The 19,982-nt window shown below is 53.1% G+C and overlaps 8 protein-coding genes across 8 annotated transcripts; 2 read left to right on the forward strand and 6 right to left on the reverse strand.

Annotated features, from left to right (window-relative positions):
- T310_6575 (Glutaminase) lies at window positions 1-1,687 on the reverse strand (the record flags this gene model as incomplete). The annotated part of the gene is made up of 3 exons (XM_013470587.1): window positions 1-885; window positions 954-1,356; window positions 1,410-1,687. Coding segments are annotated over 3 exons (1,566 nt in total), but the record flags the coding sequence as incomplete, so codon positions are not given.
- Window positions 1,688-2,595: 908 nt separating this feature from the next.
- T310_6576 (uncharacterized protein) lies at window positions 2,596-3,032 on the reverse strand (the record flags this gene model as incomplete). Its single annotated transcript, XM_013470588.1, has 2 exons — window positions 2,596-2,810; window positions 2,969-3,032. 2 exons carry the CDS (start codon window positions 3,030-3,032, stop codon window positions 2,596-2,598), a joined length of 279 nt encoding a protein of 92 aa, XP_013326042.1.
- Window positions 3,033-3,365: 333 nt separating this feature from the next.
- On the forward strand, window positions 3,366-4,681 carry T310_6577 (uncharacterized protein; the record flags this gene model as incomplete). Its single annotated transcript, XM_013470589.1, has 3 exons — window positions 3,366-3,710; window positions 3,780-3,950; window positions 4,013-4,681. 3 exons carry the CDS (start codon window positions 3,366-3,368, stop codon window positions 4,679-4,681), a joined length of 1,185 nt encoding a protein of 394 aa, XP_013326043.1.
- An 832-nt stretch (window positions 4,682-5,513) lies between these two features.
- Window positions 5,514-7,534, reverse strand: T310_6578 (RNA helicase; the record flags this gene model as incomplete). Its single annotated transcript, XM_013470590.1, has 3 exons — window positions 5,514-5,765; window positions 5,833-6,935; window positions 7,078-7,534. 3 exons carry the CDS (start codon window positions 7,532-7,534, stop codon window positions 5,514-5,516), a joined length of 1,812 nt encoding a protein of 603 aa, XP_013326044.1.
- Window positions 7,535-8,354: 820 nt separating this feature from the next.
- T310_6579 (Anion exchange family protein) lies at window positions 8,355-10,731 on the reverse strand (the record flags this gene model as incomplete). Its single annotated transcript, XM_013470591.1, has 5 exons — window positions 8,355-9,265; window positions 9,330-9,826; window positions 9,879-9,966; window positions 10,023-10,171; window positions 10,253-10,731. The coding sequence occupies 5 exons, from the start codon at window positions 10,729-10,731 to the stop codon at window positions 8,355-8,357; spliced, it is 2,124 nt and encodes a 707-aa protein (XP_013326045.1).
- A 735-nt stretch (window positions 10,732-11,466) lies between these two features.
- Window positions 11,467-13,734, reverse strand: T310_6580 (Zinc knuckle transcription factor/splicing factor MSL5/ZFM1; the record flags this gene model as incomplete). Its single annotated transcript, XM_013470592.1, has 8 exons — window positions 11,467-11,508; window positions 11,561-12,067; window positions 12,127-12,335; window positions 12,392-12,500; window positions 12,565-12,788; window positions 13,010-13,227; window positions 13,301-13,514; window positions 13,578-13,734. 8 exons carry the CDS (start codon window positions 13,732-13,734, stop codon window positions 11,467-11,469), a joined length of 1,680 nt encoding a protein of 559 aa, XP_013326046.1.
- Window positions 13,735-14,186: 452 nt separating this feature from the next.
- Window positions 14,187-15,104, reverse strand: T310_6581 (Glutathione transferase; the record flags this gene model as incomplete). The annotated part of the gene is made up of 3 exons (XM_013470593.1): window positions 14,187-14,805; window positions 14,877-14,930; window positions 15,016-15,104. The coding sequence occupies 3 exons, from the start codon at window positions 15,102-15,104 to the stop codon at window positions 14,187-14,189; spliced, it is 762 nt and encodes a 253-aa protein (XP_013326047.1).
- Window positions 15,105-15,338: 234 nt separating this feature from the next.
- T310_6582 (uncharacterized protein) lies at window positions 15,339-19,447 on the forward strand (the record flags this gene model as incomplete). Its single annotated transcript, XM_013470594.1, has 10 exons — window positions 15,339-15,349; window positions 15,465-15,480; window positions 15,530-15,675; window positions 15,836-15,844; window positions 16,018-16,157; window positions 16,351-16,904; window positions 17,085-17,487; window positions 17,679-18,121; window positions 18,325-18,703; window positions 19,011-19,447. 10 exons carry the CDS (start codon window positions 15,339-15,341, stop codon window positions 19,445-19,447), a joined length of 2,538 nt encoding a protein of 845 aa, XP_013326048.1.
- Window positions 19,448-19,982: the final 535 nt, after the last annotated feature.

The following is a 19,982-nucleotide window of genomic DNA, read 5'->3' on the forward strand; positions in this document are numbered from 1 at the left end:
ACCGTCCTGTTTATCGATGCCGGCAACGACCTGAAGATCGTCCAGAGGGAAGAGGGGCCCATCCGCCTCTGGCGTCGGGCCGGGCTGGCCCTCGGCAGCCCAAAGGGAGATAGACTGCTGGCTGTCAGAGTAGCGGAGAGAATTCACCAGAGCAAGGCCCATGATCAGGATATTTCCACACTCCTCCACAGGCATGTACTCATCATTCCCGTCCGGATGGCCCGTCGCGTTCGGGAAGTGCGTGCCGAGGTCATGCATGGCGTACGTGTTGGGATACTGTCCACTCAACATGTGCTCAATCAGGGGTTCCAGGAGATAGGCCAGCCAGCGAGGGCTTGTGTACATGAAGAAGGGGAACGCCGGGAAGATGACATCGATGGTCTGGAAGTTCCCATTGGAGGAGATCTCCTTCAAAAAGAGGATGGGATTTTCGGCGGTTCCGGAGAAGCTAGTAGCGCCTAGCACCTGGCGGGCCGAAAGAGCAACGATATCCACGTAGTCATCGGCCCCCGATTCGTACGCATCGATGGCCAATTGCTGCGAGTAGTTGGAGGCCAGGGCATTGGCGTTGGCAAAGTCCGCATAGTGGAACGTGAGCAGCTCATTCTCAGTGCGGAACCACGACTTCCAGAGAGGTCGCATTAGGGTCAGTCCTCGTGCGGAGGCAAACTGGGTGACTGGATCCTGAATGTGAGCGATGGTGAAGAGGACGCTCTCAGTGTTGGCGGTCCAATTGCCGCTCAGGGCGAAATGCTTCGAAAAGGCGAAGACTGGTTCTGAGTCCATGATGGCGCGGAACTTGCGGTCGACATGATTCTGGAGGGTTCCGGTCCTGGCGAAGCGCTGGCGCAGCAGCGCCGAAGTTCCAGCCTCGTGTCGAGCATCCTAGCAATGCCAAGTCAGCTCGTACCCCTAGAGGTTGCGGGAAATTGTAACATCTCGGCGAAACCTACCTCAGGCCCAATGAAGTGCAGAGTACCCCATTCGGCCCGGTCTGCGATCTCAGACAGCAGCAGTTCCGTCTGGCGGGTGACCTGCCATTTCTTCAGAGCGCGGTTTTCATCTTCCAGAACGACATTGTCCAGGCTCCAGAAAATCGGACTTCCGCGATCACCGCTCACCCACTGCCCGTTCAGGTCGATGTAGACGTTTACGTCCACGGTCCCAGTGACGGACACAGTCAGGTAGGAGGCCGGAATGGACTGCCGCAGGGTGGAGGTGGGCGTAATCGGCGAGAGGAAGGACACGACGATCTCCAAGGGTTCGGCGGCATCGGACCCAGGGATCACATACGTCAAGTTGGTGGTCGAGGCGTCATAGTTGGCACCCTGATAGACGGGATAGGAGATCTTGTAGCTTATTCTGCTTGTCAGCAGAAGTCTCAGTGTCGAAGTTCAGGACTGCCGTACCCAGCGTTACCGTCCTTCTCCAAGGAATCCTGTGGCCTCCCCAGCAATGGGTATACCGTGCCGGTGCTGGGCACTTGGGCCAGCAAGGAGAAACCCAGCTCTTCACCGGTATAGAAGATGGGCCATTTGGACCATGGAACTTCACGAGCATTGCCCAGCCAGGTGCTGAGGTACGGATTCCTCACGATCAACGGGAGAACCGGGGGAGTCAGACTGGAGGCAGCGGAGAGGGTCGAGTGCAGCAGAGGAGCTGCCAGCGCGGCGAGAGACCACCGCATCGCGGGACGTTTTCACCAGGAAAAACAGCGATGGCCGGGATTGAAGAATAAAAGATGGCTAAACAATACTTCTCGAGGCCCCAGCTCGAGCGGGTTAAGAAAGAGAGACAGGGGGCTGCCTGGGACAGGCATTAATAGTGGAGAAGCATGGATGCTAAGCAGCGTGCCTGGGAACGCAGGCCAACGGCAGCCGCGGGAGCGGAGGCAGTGAGGTCATGCGACGGCCTCGGCCAACAGGAATGCGCGACTCGCCCGCCCAGCCTCACCGCCCGCTGCGTTGTCGGACGCTATTCCCCGCATTTCCCACGGCACTAGAGCAGCAGACAAAGAGCCATGGGAGGAGTCTGAGCATACCAAACCGCATTTTGATTGAGAACCCTGCAAGACCGTGACAGGGAATGGCCGTTGATGGCTGCCAGTTTACGCTATGCCTTATCGTTGGAGCCGTGGGATGCTCTAGGGAGATTAGGTACCTAAGGCATCTCACCTGCGTCTAATTAACAAGACTCACCAATTTTCCACAATATAAGTTGGTCAGAGCTGTATTTCCCTCTCCTTTTTTGTTGTTCTCTCTCACTCTCTCTTTTTTCCCCCTTTTCTTTTTTTTTGCCTCCTTTGTTTCTTGAACTGCGATCCATGATATGCCTCGGTCGAAGGATAAGATAATGACACGATGGCACTACTTCCATCGACCCATCAGCACTTGTATCGCCCTCAGCACACGCCGTGTAGCACGTTTGGACGCGAGATGTGAGATATGCAGTGGCTGCACTTTCGAGCAGTATCCAGATCAAACCGTTTTTTGACTCTGTATCTTCATTAGTAGCAAGGTCATCAGCTATGTAGGACAGTAGCCACATGGTGAGTACATATCACTGCTCTGAATATTGATTTGCAGGTCTCCCTCTTCATGCCCATTCGTAACCACGATATAGGATTGCCAGAGCCGGGACTTGTCCGTTAGTCACTGTAGTTGGTATCACTTTCTGCCTTGTCGTCAGCACCTGTACATCGATGGCTTGAGGTATGTCCATCTCATGTCCATGTTCGAGAGCAGTGTCGAATGCAGAGTATTGAGGCTCTGCACAATGAAACAGCCCGCAGTTCGAGGTAGATTTTCGTACTGGACAAAGGGGTTGGTTGAGTTGACAACAGAAATAGATACCAGCTCCAAGGATCCATGGTCCTCAATCAGCCTAATCTGAAGTGCAGGGCGTCCACTAGGCAATGAACGCGTGAGGGCGGTGGGTAATAATAAAGTGACACGGACACGCTACACACGTTCGAGACGTGGATGGGAGCGCTGGTCCGAGCTCCTGCCCGTCGGAGGTCCACTCGGTGCCATCGCGGAGGTCTTTCATATAAGTTCACAATAGCCAACCCACGCGACTGCCATTGAGAATCTCTGTCTTGCCATTGCTCATTAATTTGACTCTGGTTGTCCTCCTAGAACCCGGTGATGATTTTTCCATCTGCTGGAATTCACATATAGCTCACAACAATTGGAGGAGCAGGCATTGTGGTGCCGTTTACTATACTGACTGCGGGACCACGATTCACCAGCCTGCCCTCCTCTTACCTTTTCTTCCTACCTTCACTCCTATATACCCTCCACGCAGAAACACAGGCCCGCCTGCCCGTTCACATTTTGTCACGGAATCTTCCGGATTAAACAAAGATGCAGTCCACGGTGGTGGCAACAAGTCCAGTGAAAGATGGCCGACGCGTGCTCGGCGACAAGACACCTAACGCGTCTTGGTCGCCAGCAAAGAAACAAACAGTGGACTTGGAGAAGCCCAAGTCCACTGTGATTCCTTTGAAGCCTTTACGAGAATCCCCCAAGCCTCGAACTCTCTCTCCTCCTCCGTGCCACGCCGGCCAGAAACGGACAATAGACCAGGTCGACGAGAACGCAGACAACTCGGATCCTCGAAAGGCTTTGATCACGTCTTCCCCGCAGCGGGAAGGCAAATTTCAGATATTCGAGGACACTACTCGACAGGCGGCACCATCTCAGACTCAGGTACGCTGTTGTCCTCAGCCGTGGGGCACTCGAGACGCGTGGTCAACTAACACGTCTGCAACCATCCAGGATCCTCACCCGGATGCCATAGAACCACAGACGCCGAAAATGGATGCACCGCCGCGTCAGAATAAGGAGTCTTCGCAAGACAGGCGGAGTCAAAGCCCTGAACGCGTGGACGCGGTTCCTGCAAGCCGAGTTCCCACCGAGCCCGAAGCGCGTAGACGGTTTATTCAGGAGGTGTGTTCAACAGGATACAGTATCTGTTTTACCATGATAACTGACAAGACTGGCTTTGACAGAAAGCAGCTCTTGCCAAGCGGAAAATCCAGAAGGCGATGCGTCGCGTGGAAGAAGAAAACTCACACTCACTTGACCGTGCCCTCTCCGAATTCGAGGCTATGGCTAGCTCGAGATCCAGTCTTGTCTCGTCCGGAAGCATAATTCGCCCTGCAAGTGTCGCAGGCCCTGTGCCGACTGTGCCCGCGTCCGAACCGCGCAAGTTGGTTGCCTCTCCACGTTCGGAGCGCGTCGCAGCTAGGATAACCTCGTCTTCACCCGCGTCGACTGGAACTCAGCCTCGAGAAGAGGACGACATGCCAACTCCTAGAGCAATTGTGCGTCGCAGTCCGGAGATGAGACCACAGACCGCTAGAGAGCCTGCGCAATCCAACAACCCTGCGACCACCTGTCATGTGCGAGCGACCAGCAACAGTAGCAGTAGCAGCAGCAGTGACAGTGACAGCGACAGTGACCGCAGATGCGATCCTGCTGATGGTGCTGCTGCTGCCGCAGCCGAGGCTGCTGCGACTGCTGCTATCAATCGCCCTGCCGGGAGCAATCGAGTGAACATAGTCGACAGAATGATAGCGATAGCAGACCGCATGGATAAAGAACAGGCCGTCAACGGGTTGATGAAGTTGATGGAGACTACGACTGAGTACGACAACCTCGACACGTGGACCGGATGAGATGTGATGAACGATCAATCACTATTCTACGCGTTATCGCAGCCGTGCCAGAGATAGTATTTATTGATGGGTGGATAATCGGATAAATCGAATAATCGAAACATGGGAATGACACGAGAGAACGGGGAGACGAGACGAGATGAGATGGTACGGCATGGCATGGCATGGCATGGAATATCATATCATAGCTAGCAGGCTCATCATCATCACACAGCATTAGATACCTCTTCCTTCTCTCTTTCTTTTCTTTCTTTCTCTGTACAATACTCAGTACTCAGTACACAGCACCCACAGATGGAGATCAGACATGCTCAGAAAGTGAGAAAGAAAGAGAAAGAAAGAAAGGAATTAATTGCATAGATAGATACCCAGGAAGGGGGCGGATAATTGAATTGAATTGACATTTATTTATTTAACCTTGTTTCCTCTCTCTCTCTCTCTCACTAAAATCTAAACCCATAGATAGATATAGATCCATTCATGCAGTACAGTACATACACCACGTTGGGTTGGGTTCTCCACAAAGAAAAAGAAATAGCTATTAATTAGTATTAGAAACGGATAGATGGATGGATAAAGACAATCTGTAAACCCTCTTTAAATTGAAAAAGAAGAAAAAGAAGAAAAAAAACATTGACAAGTCAAAATTACTGTTTACTATATACAAAATTCGTGATACTGTGCTTGTGGTGGTGGTGGTGGTGGCCTCAGGCCCATATACATACTGTAACATACATACACATATGCAGGCAGGTCATGGCATGTCATGGCATGTCAGATCCCGTCACGTCACGTCACGTCACGTGTGGAGCGCAAGGTCATCTTATCGGCGTTAGCGATAGAGGTCTTCTTTGCCCAGTGGGAGGGACCCTTCGCTGACTGAGGAGCACTCTTCAATCTCTTCGGCCAGGGTCTCCTCCACTGCGGTCAGTGAAGGATACGATACCATGGTAAAAAAAAAAAGTAAAGGATGAGCCGTTGTCGACTGGCTCGAGTGATCAGCTGCTGATATCAATACCTCTGCAGACTTATAGCCCAGCAGAGGGATGATGTGTAGAAAGGCGTAGCGCCCATACTTGACGCGCTGGATGCTGTCCAGTCTTGCAGGCTGCTTCATAGCTGAAAGACATATATTCTTTCCGCTAGCGCACCTTTTTCAGCTTGTTTTTCTTCCGACCAAGCACGTCTCTCCCCTCTTCAATCTCCCCCGCCGCTTCGCGCTTGGCTTCGCCCACCTCCTTCAGTATACCGCCTCTGACAATCCTTCCCTCGATGTTGACGCCCTCCTCTTCCCATTTGACCATCTGTCTGCCAACCCTCTTCTCGATCGCCAGCACGAGCTGCACATCTCGCTGCCCGACAAGAGTGATGGCTTCACCTTCGCGTCCCGCACGGGCCGTACGACCGACCCGATGGACGTAGTCGTCCGGGTTGCGCGGCACGTCGAAGTTGATGACCAAGCTGACGCTCGGGATATCCAGACCACGAGACGCAACGTCCGTGGCGACCAGTAGCCGAGCCGCGCTGGCCCGGAAACGAGAGAGGTTGGCTGTCCGCTCCGACTGCGGCAGGAGACTGTGCAGAGAGGTCACTCTGTGCGACAGACGCCGCAGCATCCGCTCGAGGAGGTCGGCGGTCTTGGTCCGGTTGCAGAATATGATGGCCGGTTTGTTCGCATTGCCTTCGGTGGACAGCAGCACGTGAAGGAAGGCTTCGCGATGGGTCATGGGAACTTGCACATAGGTCTGCTTGAGGGTCGGCGGAATCGTTGCGTTGTCCTCGGTGCCGATCTCCGTAACGAAGATGGGAGGCTTGTTCGGCGATCGAGGCATGGATTTCAGCGCTCTCACTTCGGGAGTGACAGTCGCCGTGAAGAGGAGAGTTTGACGTTCGCTGGACGGCGGAAGCGCCGACAGGCACGTCTCAACGTCAGGGAGCATGCTCCCGGGACCACTAGACAGCAGTCTGTCGGCCTCATCCAACACGACCATGCGCACTCGCTTCAGGCCGCAGATCGTGTCCTGGCCCGAAGTCTGGATGTGGTCCGCCAAACGACCAGGAGTTGCAATGACCACATGGGGCCTTTCGGAGAGGGCGATTGCCTGAGGTCGCATGTCGGTGCCGCCGGTGATCAGGATCGGTTTGAGATTTTGCGGGGCGGAGATTGCTTTGAACTGTTCGAATATCTGAAGAGCAAGCTCTCTACCAGGAGTTAGCGCTGCAAGCACTGCAATGTCTCTCTTTCTCTCTCTTTCTTTGTTGTAATACACACCTCGTAGGCGTCAAAACGACAGCAAAGATCCCAAACGGATCCTCCGCCCACTTCTGCAGAATGGGCACCGCAAACGCGACCGTCTTTCCGGAACCGGTGCGACTGCCACCGATGCAATCCCTACCCTTCAGAATCTCCGGAATACAAGCGCGCTGAATGGCGGTCGGTCTCCGGATGGCCATGGTCGACAGCGCGTTGACAAGCCAGGGCGCGACATTGAGCGACGCAAAGGTCGAGTCGGTCACCCGGAGACCGATCTCGAGGGCGTCTTTGCTCGTCACGGGCTCTTCTTCTTCGTGCTGCTTCTTCTCTTCGTTCGCATTCTGCGGCTGCTTCTTCTTGATTCGCGACAGAGTCGGGAGCGGCGGCAGGGGTGCTGGAGCGGCCGCAGCGACGTCGGAATCGTCAGACGAGACTGATACTCGTCGTCGTTTGGTGGCCCGCTGGATCTCAGCTTCGATGTCGTTGCTGTCGGCGACGATGTCGTCGGAGTCGGAGTCGGAAGATGGTGATGGCGATGCTGGTGAGGATGCGAGGGACTCCTTCTCGAAATCTTTCCTGGAGATTTTCGAGGGCGCCATGATGCCTTGTCTAGCAAAATTATTATCAACAAAAGGTTATCTCTGGGGCCATGAAATCCTTTCGGCAGAAAAGAATCATCTCCAAAGGCGGTGAGCGGTGAGGATGGAAGCCTCGCGTCACGTGCACTTACCCTAGTTTTGTACAGAATTGGAAACTGGTCATTTGCAGCAATATCAAGCAATGTACATTCTAGGAAGAGCACTAATGTGTATAAAATTGAACTCTGTAAATGACTGACTGTACTGCCGACAAATAATAATAGGTCGAATTAGACACGGTGTTGCCAGACCCTCCCGTCTAGACAGGTCCCAACCGACTTATTATCATGTCACCACTCTCTGTTAGAGCTAAGCTGATACAACCTTTTTCAGATCGTCGATTAGGAGCTGGCATTTCCTCTCAGCTTGCCTACAGTATATACTCAATTTAATGATGCTTTTCGTACTCTAGGATCGCTTCGAGGATATAGAGGAGGAAAAAAAAAGAACAGTACCTTCTCTGCTCGCAACCAGTGCTGTATTCTATTATGTGTGTACGCCTGTATATCATTATAATATAATGACGGGTCTGAGGACTTTCTTTTTTCTTTTGGAGACGACATTAATTAATATACAAGGGTACATGGTACGTGTACCACACGCATCCGGCGTGGATGGAGAGCCTTCGTCCCAGAGTGTACGTACATAGTCACATCTATCTTTACCTTCCTAGTGAACTCTATCATTCGAGTACCTGTTCAACAAGCGGTCAGCGACAGAGCCGGCTCAGTCATATTTTACGAGTTCACGAGTGACAGACGAGTGACAGACAGGTTCAAACCTACTTGCTGACCGTGCTCCTCCTCCTCATGGATGGCCTCGGTTGCAGCTCGTAAAGCTCTCCTCGTTCGAGCTCGTCCTCGACGACGGATTCCGACGACGTGGGCGATCGATCCCTTGGCCCTGAAGATGGAGACTCGCTTTCCAGAATCCCGCCTCTTCTATCGTCCCTTCTCTCGTTCTGTCCGGCTGATGGTTCCGCATATGAGGGCTCTTCTTCAACGCCGTAGGTGCCGCCCACACTTTCCATGGTAAAAGGGCTTGCTGTTGGCGCGTCCAGCGTCGATAGCTCCTCGGGCGTGAACCAGTACGGTAACAGGAAGGAACGCACAGGGATAAGGAGCAGAATGATCACAGGAAAGCCGATGGCTGCGATGGTCTGGGTGATAGCAAAGGTGCCCCCAAAGCCAACGAGTTCGAGGATGACAAAGGCCCAGACGGCACTGCGGCGTTTCAGCCTCTTCAACGGATGGGATGGCGGAGTCAGATGCTTGTCTTGTGCCAGAAAGACAAGTTTCTGCGTAATGCCATTCCCCTGGAGTGCTTGGACTCCCATGATGAAGAATAGCCCGGCCAAGACGCCCTGGGGGATGAGGTGGAGCACGATCAATAGCGGACCACTCATCGTCCCCAGAGTAAGCAGCCCCTGGGCCAGGTTGCTCACGCGTTGTTCGACAACGTGGTCCGTGACGCGGATCGTCTTGCCCTTATTCGTCTCGTCCTCGTCCGCGACCTGGCGGGTAACGCACAAGGCAGCGGTATGGAATGGAGCTTGCGGGATCAGACCATTCGGGAAAGGGATCCCCAGAAGCCCAGCAACGCCGGTCGTCAGGCCCAGGAGGAAGAAATCCCAATGGAAGCCAGCAGGTTTCCGAAGAGGAAATTCCGTGCCTTGAGCGATCAAGGAGGAGACTAGTTTCTGTTAGAAAGATACCTAAGACCTAAAAAAAAGGGTTGACGAAATATAATTACTCACCATTGTGGTCAAAATAGAAAAGAATCGTCAGCAGAATGGCAAACGGGATCGCAAGAAACACCTCGCCAACACTGATATTCCACAAATCCACAAGCCAGCCTCGATCAGCAGTTGGAAAGAACGCCTTCGAGGTCGGAAGCGTCTCGACATGGACGTCCTTCATGTGGCCGTAATGGACGAAGCCGGTGAAGAAGACGATTGTCAACGGCGTGCCGTAGTCCTCGATGAATTTCCGCACGTATCGCTGGAACAGCGTGCTTTCGCCGATCATGCCGCATACATAACCGCTCATCAAGACGAGAAGGGCTACCATGACGCTCAGATAGGCCGAGGTGTCCCCCGCCATGCCCCATTGTCTGGTCAGGACCTGGATTCCCTTTTGGAGGTAGATGAAGGCGACGTAGAACCCGAAAATGTCGCAGGAAAATCGGGTTACATAGGTGAGGCCGTTGCAGGCGTTGGTAATGGCAAGCAGCCAGTGGAAAATCAGGGACCAACTTCAAGCAGTCAGCAGTGGCCAGATAGGACGGAGAGTGCTGTCTTTCTTACAGTCCAATCCAAAACATAAATGCAAGATAATTAGTGCCTCTCGGCGCCATGATATCGTAGACGGTATAGTTGAAAACCGTAATGGGACCTAGGCGTAGTTAGTATCTTTTCATTCCTCTCAAGTGTCTAGTCGAAGAAACTCACCAGTCACTCCGACAATGACCAGCGGCTGAGCAGCGAAAAAGGAAAACACTACAGCGCCCAAGACGGAGGCGAGCAGGACTTCATTGACGCCATAGCTGTGGTTTGTCTTTTCGAACATGTCCAAAGAGAAAGCCAGAGCAGGAAGGATGCTGCAGAGAGCCAGTCAGTAAGCCAGTCCTCACACCAGCAAAAAAAAAGAGCAGCGTATAAGAAGTCAGATCGAGGCATACTTTGCAAAATACATATACACCGTCGCCGGAACGACACGATAATCCCAGGCATCCCGCCAATCGCTCCAGTAGAAGGGCGCTCGCCGCTTGATGTCGTTGATCATGCCGCGGAAGAGCCGCACCCTCCACCATCTTCTGGCCGTCGTTGCGGTGGCATTGCTGGTGCAGCTCTGCTCTGGCGAAAGCTGCTCCTGCTGCTCCTGCTGATGATGTTGCTCGTTGCGATGCAAGCCATTGTTATGATTATTGTTGCTGTTACTGTTATTATGATTATGATGCTGCTGATGCTGCTGCTGATGATTATTATTGGACCGCGAGGCCCTCAGAGACGAGAACCGCGGAGCTTGCCAACGCTTCCGGGACGGGCCCGCTGGTCCTCCAGAGGGACCAGACGACGTGGCAGAGTGAAAGCTGGAGACGGGATTGAGCGCAAAGTCCGCGTGGGAAGAGGCCTTGTGCGATGCGCCCAGGTGCGCCATGGCTGGCTTTCGCTTTGCTGGGCTGTCTGGGCCAAACGAGCGTTGGTTGGTGTGACAGGCACGGAAAAACAAACAAGCAAGATCAATCAATCAATGACGAAAAAAAACATGCGAAGGCCGTGTTCGAGAACGCATTGTGTTCGGACAGCAGCCAATATTTTTGTTTTTAAAGAGCTGTAATAAGCTGGAGAAAGACGAGAAACAGAGAAATGACGCAACGACACTGAATTACTCCGTATCAATCAGTTTCGCGAGATCAGCACCGGCAAAAAAGAGAGGGTGGCCAATGCCAAGCTTTCAGCCTTCCGGACGTTTTGCCGTCCGGGCGATCATCCCTGTCATTGGCGCTTTTCGCACCCAAAACGCGGGGAATAATCTACGGAGTCGACTACGGAGAACACATTGTAATCGTGGCTGCAGATCGGTCGCTAAGGAAGTAGGACTACAGACGGTGAACAACCAGGCAATATCATCCGTACGGTCACGTCGATTTGCTATTGAGAGCAATTCTCAAAGAGCTAATTACACAAGCAATGAACTGGAACAGCAGCACCATTTGGGAGTATCCATGCAAAATGCTTTTCTTTTCTCCCCTTTCCTCGGAACGGCAATGGTTGCCTTGCAACCAAGAAAAGGAAGAAAAAAAAAGTATCAAGCCTCCATATACAGCTACATTAGGCCCCTGAGTAAACGAATGTTCAGGTCCATAAGCAACCGGGGGCACAGGCGAATAAATCACGCGGGAGGAGGAGGTGGCGGAGGCTGGTCGCTTGGAGGCTGCGTAACGTTAGCATTGTTCCTGCAAACCAAGAGATCCAGATGCACTTACAGGAGGCGGTGGTCCTTCGCCAGGTGGCGGAGGTGGAGGGGTTCCAGCAGCACCGTAGTACATAGAACCCAGACCCGGCGGAGGAGCTGGAGCAGCACCCAGACCTGGAGGAGGCGCACCTGGCATATTCGGAGGAGGCGGAGGCGGCGGGAAGCCCGGATACCCTCCGTAGCCATAGCCAGGGTGGCCGCCAGGAGGTGGGGGAGGGGGTGGAGGAGCCTGTTGATGCCAGGGAGCAGTTCCTGCTGCCCCATAGCCACCTCCGTAACCGTAGTCGCCACCACGGTTTTGAGCCCACGGAGGTGTAGATTGATCCCGGGAGCCATAGTCGTCCCGAGGTCGGTCCCGACCGCGCTGCTGCCAGGGAGCCACGTCCGACGCGGGCGGCTGGGGTCGCTGCCACGGTTTGACGTCGCTATCCTGGTCCTGACCGCCAGATCCTCCTTCGATCCGACGAGGAGCTTCGCCATTACCGGGGGCGCCACCAGACAGCTCTTGCATGAGTTGCTAAAGAAGAGGTCAGAGTAAGGTTCTTTCCTAAGATAGATAAGGCGAGATGAACATACCTCCATTTCACGGTCCACCGCATCTCCACCACCGATTGCCCGTTGACCTCCGCGACCACCGTATCCGTTGTTGCGCCAATCGGTACCTCGCTGTCTGTCGGGACAGTCGCGAGCCATATGCCCAGCATTCCCACAGACCCGGCAAATAATATTGGCCGTGAAATTACGCTGCTCGGGACAGTCGTACTTGCGATGTCCGATTTGACCGCCTGTCAAAGGGTTAGAAAAGAGCTCGCATTTGTAAACGGAGAAAGGTCAGACTCACAGTTCTGGCAAGCCTGGTTCTCATCATCGCGCAGGGTACCATTAAGGGCGGCAAGCTCACGGAGCTGATTCCGCTTCAGTTCGTTCTGGCCCTCAGGGATTGAAGCAGCCTAAGACACAGTTTTTTGTTAGACCATGAAGGAGGCAAGAGAACCGGGGGGGGAGAAAGCGCACGGTTTCGATGACGTTAAGGACCAGCTTCTTCGCCTTCTGGACTTTTTCCTCTGTATCTGCCATGATCAAACAGTGGAGATCTTCTTCCTGGTTGCTAGTGTGAGCGGCGTCAGATCGGCCTTTTCCTTCCTTAACAGAGCCTTTGCCTCGGATTGCAATTTTGGCTCCGGACTCGGCCTCCATTTTCTTGAGGGTATTGCCACGAGGTCCGATCAGTAAGCCAACTTTTAGCAAGAAGCAAAGAAAGAGCTAAGTGTTAGTACGTGTCAATTCTCAAAAGCAGGGCAATGCAGAAGAGCCAAGGAGGTAATGGGTTAGCGAGAAACGAGCGGAAACATCATCGTCATTCCGATGTTTCTCCAGCTCGAATCGAGCAAGGACAGACAAGGGAGAATAATAAAAAGCAACGACTCAAAGAGGATGGTTAGAGGGTTAGTGATCATACTGAAGTTAATCTCTGGATAGTCATTCACTGGAACATAGACCTTCTCCTGGGTCTTAGTAGGGCGCCTGTAGTCAGCAGGCGGGTGGTAGTTAGGAATGATCTTCATGGCTTTCTCGACGAGCTTGTGGCGCTCATCTTCCAGGCGCTTGCGGTAACGGTATTCCCTAGTGTTTACACGTCTTCCGAAGTTGTCGTACTGCGGAGGGGGTGACGGCGACCTGCAGGAGTTAGCATAACCATACCCCAAAAAATAATTTCGGGACAAGGAGGGGAAAGAATGGAGGGACCAACCTGTCACCATCGGCCGGGACAACATCGTTGATACGAAGCTTCTGGCTGATCTCCTCAATCCGAAGATGCAGGGTGTAAGCCTCGAGCTGCTCACTGGTGAAGTTTGCCATGATCATGGTAGGAAGGCCCATGAGACCGGCCGCCTTGTTCTCCTGCGCATCTCCCCAGCGGTTGCGCTTCTTGCGCTTCTTCACGCCGTCGGGGGGTGGATCTGCTGCAGAGGATGTTAGTCAAAATCAGGTATACACAAATCGCAAGAATGAGTTATTGTACATACCTCGAACAGGGCTCCGGCCTCGCGCGGCTTCCTTGTCGTCCGAGGGAGCGAGCGTCGGCGTGGAAGCGTTGCTCGCAGCCTCATCGTCGGCCCCGAATCGCCTCTTGCCCAGAGGGACATTGTTGGAGCCGGTGACTCCCTGGTTGCGCCAAGCCATGGTATGCGAATCTTCCCCAGCTGGGCGACTTTGCAGGAGGTTAGTTGCGAGAAGACGGGAAGTAAGAAAGTGAGAAACGAGTCAGTAGAAGAGACCTTATCGCAAGGGTGGAAGTTCAAGGAGCAAAGTGGCAAGCTTTTGAGGCAATCACGTGGGCCGACCCTTCACCCGTCGGGCAGGTCAAGGGCGCTATGCCGGATTGGGTAGGCCTTCGGGCATCACAGACATCACTTGTCTGCGAATATTGAATCTAGCAAATGCGATGCTATTATTCATAGTGCATTATGCGAATCAAGATCATTTTTTTCTCTCAGAATGAATAGGATGCGCAATAAGGTTGGTTCTAAAATCATCTCCAGCGTGAATTAATGCTACATGTATTGTACTGTACTGTTCCTATTCACTTGCATAGCTCCAGACAGAATCAATGAATCAACAGAGCTTCATGAGTCTTATTTCTTCGCGTCTTCTGCCATCCCCTTCTGAATCCAAGCCGCGCCCTCAGCAGCGTGCTTCTTAGCCTCTTCCTCGTTCTTGAGGATATCCCGGATGGTGTGGCGGTCCGGCACATGCCGACCCTTCTCGACAGCCGGCCGGCTCAGCATGCGCTCCTCCCACGCCTTGAGATGGGGGAACTCGTCGAGGTTGACGCCCGCCCAGCCAGCGGCCGTCACCCACCCCCAGTGCGCGATGTCCGCGATGGAGACGTGGTCGCCGACCAGGTACCCGGACTTGGAGTTGGCGAGGTGCTTGTCCAGGACGCCGTAGAGGCGTCTCGTCTCGTTGACGTAGCGATTGACGCCGTACTCGATGCGCTCGGGCGCGTAGCGGTTGAAGTGGTTCGCCTGGCCCTGCATGGGGCCCACGCCCGCGTTCTGGAAGAACAGCCAGTTGATCATCTCGTAGTACTCGCGCGTGCCGGGCGGGTACGAGATCTTGTAGTCCTTGTCGTACTGGTCGACCAGGTATTGCAGGATGCTTCCCGACTCGAAGATGCGGATCTGCTGGCCGTCTGCGAACGTGTCCGTAATCGCGGGGATGCGTCCGTTGGGGTTGATTTCAAGGAACCATCTGGGTAGCGGTCCATTGTTAGCTAGTCCATTTCCCTCCCATGTGGCTAACTGGTTAGGCCAAATACGTACGGCTCCTTCTGAACGCCCTTGCTGATATCAATCTTGTGAACTTTATACGGAAGCCTGAATCCAACGGGAAATTGTCAGCTCCCGACCCCAATAATAGCTTGGTACACAGCCGCCGCTTCGATTCGAAGAACAAGCTCACCCTAATTCCTCCAGCGCAATGGAGATCTTGATCCCATTGGGAGTCTGGGCAGTGTAGAGGGTAATATCAGGGGTCTTGGGGCCACTCATGGTGGTGAATGTACTGTATGCTCGAGACTTATGACAAGGAGAGGAGAGAAGAGGTGCTGTTGTCGAAGAACGAAGAGAGCGGCTCAACAATGCGCAATTACGAAGGTGCATTTTATATGCGGGGCATGTAATACATATACGTATATCCGATAGGCACTTGACTGAAGCTCTGCTATCCATCCGAAGGGGAAAAATGTCTCCGTGTCTCCGTAGCTGACAAATCCACCAGAGCTCATGTTATCACAGTAAGGGGTGGGGAGGACCCAATTAGTTACGAGGCATATCTATCCATCCATCCAGTAAATACAGTACAATGAACCTTTCAAACTGACCGCTGTGTACCAACTTGAACGTACCTAGGTATGTATGTACCTATGTATGTACACACATGTGTACATACATACGTACAGCATACATCATCCTAGCCTTTAGCTTCCAGTGAACTGAAACCTGCCGATAGCGGGCAAGTGTGGGGTTCCAACCCCTCCTCAAGCCAGACTATTATTATCCTGGATAGGCAAGGCAATCAAACCCCTCGCCGCCCTTACGATAACAGCGCTATCAATATCAGGTGAATAATGACAAATCGCACAGTTCTCCCACAAGAACCTCCGCGAATGGGAGAAGTGGTGCCTGCCTGGAAGTGGATCTCATTAGCTAGGGATTGTGTTGCTGCTTTTAGAATTGGGAGGATTGATTATTAATTACCTACTACCTACTAATTTGAATAGGCCTAGCAGGTAAGTAACGTCATTAACTAGGTAGGTAGGTACCTCTGACTACGGGTCAGGAGTCGGCTCTGTTGGCGAGCAGCTTCGGGCTTTCATGATTGATTGATTGATTCATTCATTCATTCATTCATTCATTCAGAGTTACAGGAGCTAAAAAAAAATTTCACTAAGAAATACTGTAGATCGTCATTGCTGGTTCGAGAATTTCTTCTCTTCATTTCTTTCTACGTCTACCCTCCCTGGTCGTCGAAAGTGAAAGGCTACCTATGTACATATACTCCATGTCCCACAAATAGTAATAGAAGAAAACATCCCTTTCAATGTAAGTGCAGTGCCCGAGCCGGAAAAAACCACAAAATGAAAAGTACCTGGTCAATGAGGTCGAATTACAAAGCCTGAGAAAGAAGAACATTGCTTGAATCATACCAAGGAGGGAGTTGGGAGCATGCGACCAGCTTGACATCTAATTATCAACACTTCCTCGCCGTCTGTCTTCAAGCAGACAGCAGCTGCAGGTCTACCAGGAGAAGCTCTCTTCGATAAAATCGATGTTGCTGATCGCCTGCCGCTTGCGACATGCCCGGCGCACATCGTCGCCAAGGCTGCCGGTGCCACAGACCATGACTCCCATAGCGCCGATCTGGTGCTCGATCTCCATGTCGATCAACGTGTCGGTGTTGGGCCGACCGGGGAACATCTGCACCGTGGCGCTCGGGCTGTGGATCTCCTTGGTGTTCCGCGGCCGCGTGATGAAGAGCAAGATGCGCAGAACCTCGCGTCGACGCTCCATACCAAGGATGGTCGTCATCCAGGGGCGAATCCACTCAAGGTGCTCCGGCGACTGGATGATCCACACGAGGGTGACTCGACGAGCGGCCACGGTGCCATCGGCGAATCCGGCAACGAGATGGCGTACAAACGGCACATGATGCGTGATGCCCACACCCGCCGCGAACAAGAGAAGGGTTCCGTAGGAATCAAGATTGTGAATGCCTCCATACGGTCCTTCGGCGAACGCGGTCAGCAAGATCCGTCCGCCAACGCCTTTCTCGGCGCGTTTGTAAAGCTTGTCAGTAAATCCGGTCCGGCGGCGGACAAGAAGGGAGATGGTGTCCTTCTGCAGAGGCGCCAGATCTTGCTGAGACATCACCAGGCCCTTTTCGTCGGTGACCAGTTCTTCCGGCTGACTCCATGCCACACTGAACGGATGCGAAGTCCACAGTCCGACTGATGGAATATACAAGTACAGGTGCTGACCTGGCTTGAACCGCCACGGCCGTGCCATCTTCAAGGTGATCCGCATAGCATCGCCGGGCAGGGCTTCAACTGTGGCCGTAGTCCGTCCCTTGCCCAGATTTCGGACAATAATGATGACGAAACGTGTGAATCGCTTGATGACGGTCAGAGTGACGCTGCGTCTCGTTTGTTCCAAGGGATCACTTACCTCGAGGCCCCACAAGATCAGAGCACCAAGCAGGAAGTTTTGATGTGGTCTCTCACGCAAGTGGTACCAGAGAGCGATGAAAGCCGTCAACACAAACGCGATGTGGAGGTGGAGAAACGTTTCGTAGAATGCATGTCTCAAGGCAGAGAAAGAGTGGAGGGCCAGAGCAACAAAGCCACAGACAGCCTAATCGCAATTAGAGAGCAAGGTTCAAGTTCCTTCTCGCAACGATACGTACCACCAAACCGGTAATGATCATAAAACTTTCATGGAATTCAGTCACAATCGTAGGCCAGCCGCCCTCTATCGCAAGAAGTCGAGTCATATTAGCGTTTCCATACCGATACGAATCGTGGGGATGATAAGAACTTACGGAGCTGAACTTTGGGGATCATCCAGGACAAGGTATGGGCGATGGCCTCGAGGACGACAATGCGCGCGAGCCAACGATGAAAGAAATTCAAGGTATCGAAAGACAACCCCAGGAGAGGAATCAGGGGATTGTTTCGACCGGCCAGGAGGACGAGCGGAATCAAGTTGACGGTAGCCATGGTGCCGGTTCGATTCCTGATGATGCCGGCTACGGTACTTTCGGACTGACCGAAGGGAGTTTCAATGACGCAGAGGGTGACATTGAGGGCCACCAGGGCCGCGAGACAGATTGTCTGAAAACGACTCGGAAGGGTGCCCATGCTGACGGCACGGGACAGCTGGAATTCGCGGTTGTGTCGAGTGCGGAACAGAGGGGCGTAGATGATATGCTCCTTCAGCCAGGCCATCCGGTAATCCCCTCGAGCAAAGTACCGCTGCGTATCATTGTTGAGACTGGTGAGGCGTCTGAGGTGGGCGGAGATGCGAATCGACGTCTGCCACAGGAAGAAAAGAGCGGCCGCAGCGGCCATCACCGCCAGGGTGAGATGAGCGTAGTCGAGTTGGAGTCGGTCGTAGAACGCTTCTTGATCACTGCTACCTCCCCCCTGCCCTCCAGCAGCACTCTTTGGAGATCCACCACTGCCATTGCTACCACCACTAGCACCGCTACCAGCTTTCCCTGTCGGGGCAGCGACTGCCAGAGCGGCAAGAGGGATCAAGAGATAGCAGGCACTCATGGTGCCAGACTGTGCTTGCTGCAGGATTCGAAAAGAAGGGGAAAAGGATCAGCCAGGACGAGACCAGCTCTTTGAAAATGAAGGAAAAGCCACGAACAAGCACGGCCAAAGAAAGGTCGACGCGATTGGGTTGCTTGCAATATGAGACAGATAGCCCTGCAGGAGATGATGATCTAGTAGATAGTGGAAGGACTGGCTGCAAGCGCAACAACCACGGCGACAAAAAGCAAAAAAAAAAAAAAGCTCAGCGTGGTGACATTCAACGAAGACCCAAACCAGGGGACTGTCTTCTTCTTTTGTTTATCTGCAAAGGACGTACGTGATAGCCCTGGCGAATCAACTGAGCTTGACTCGAGATTGGTTCGTTAGGGCAACGAAAGGAATGTAAAGGGGGCCCAGCCACTTAGAGAAACCGGCAAGCAAATAGAGAATGATAATCAGGCCAGAAGGGCCAAGAAAAGAAGAAGAGAATGAATTGGGGCGAAAAAAGACCGCTGGTGTCGTATAAAGCAAAAAGAAAGTGTCACCTGCCAGAGGACGGTAGAAAAGAGAGAAGAGAAGGGGAAGAAGGGCCAGGAGGGCAAGTGAAGGAAGGGCTGGGGAGAAGACTGATTAACCGTAGTATCGACGACAACGCATGATGGAGCAGTGGGGACGGTGAAGTGGATGTGGATAAAGCTACGCCAGGCCAGTCATCTGGGAGAGAAACAAGAAATGACGATCAACTTGAAACGGGACCAGCAGCCAGACAGGCGGCGCTGGCCACGCCAGCGACTGCGTACAGACGGTGACGCAGCAGCTGATCGATCTACGTCCGATGGAGACAGCGCCTTGGGTAGGATTGCTCGCAACGCAGCGGTGGAGACGGACGGCTGGACCAGTCACTTAAGTTGGCCCAAGCTGCCGGGGGAGGCAAAACTCACAAAAGGCAGATTGGCCTCTGCAAGGGCGCCGATCAGGACGCTGAAACGCAGCAAGCCTCAGGAACGCATCGCCCAGCGCGTCGTGGCCAACCGCGGCACATCGACCCCTCCCGGATGGCGCCAGCTGTCCCCGTAATCAAAGCGTCAAGATGGAGCCAAGCATCAAGTGTCAATTCTTATTCTCGCTCATTAATAATAAATTAAAATAATTCCAGAACTGAGGACTCATCATAATCGTCTCGTTACAACCCTACAGCAGTCCTTATCCTGCCATGCTACCCTGCCATCTCCACGGTAGATAACCCAAGACTTGCCAAGCAGCTGGCAAAGGCACCTCTCAAAGCAGCGTCGCACCCATCCCATGTCGACGGTACGCGCCAGCCAATACTATCATATCCTATCTCAGCACAGATCGGTGGAGGAAGCCTCACGTGGACCTTCTAGAACATGAATCCAGACGACAAAAAACACAGAATAGGGAAAACAATAGAAAAAGGGCTAAAGAGCACATATTCTTCATAAGCAACAGAAATACTGTTTGCCTCCACATTCGACTGAAGTATGAACGCTGTCAGACGAATGCTGTAGCCACCGTCTCAACGGGTGGGATCGCGTGACTCAGAGCCGCCCCCGGCGAATATTCAAGATGCCCCCTCCTGGCAAACTGATCG

Source organism: Rasamsonia emersonii, assembly GCF_000968595.1.
Source record: "Rasamsonia emersonii CBS 393.64 chromosome Unknown ctg1118621760426, whole genome shotgun sequence".
NCBI classification, from domain to species: Eukaryota; Fungi; Ascomycota; class Eurotiomycetes; order Eurotiales; family Trichocomaceae; genus Rasamsonia; species Rasamsonia emersonii.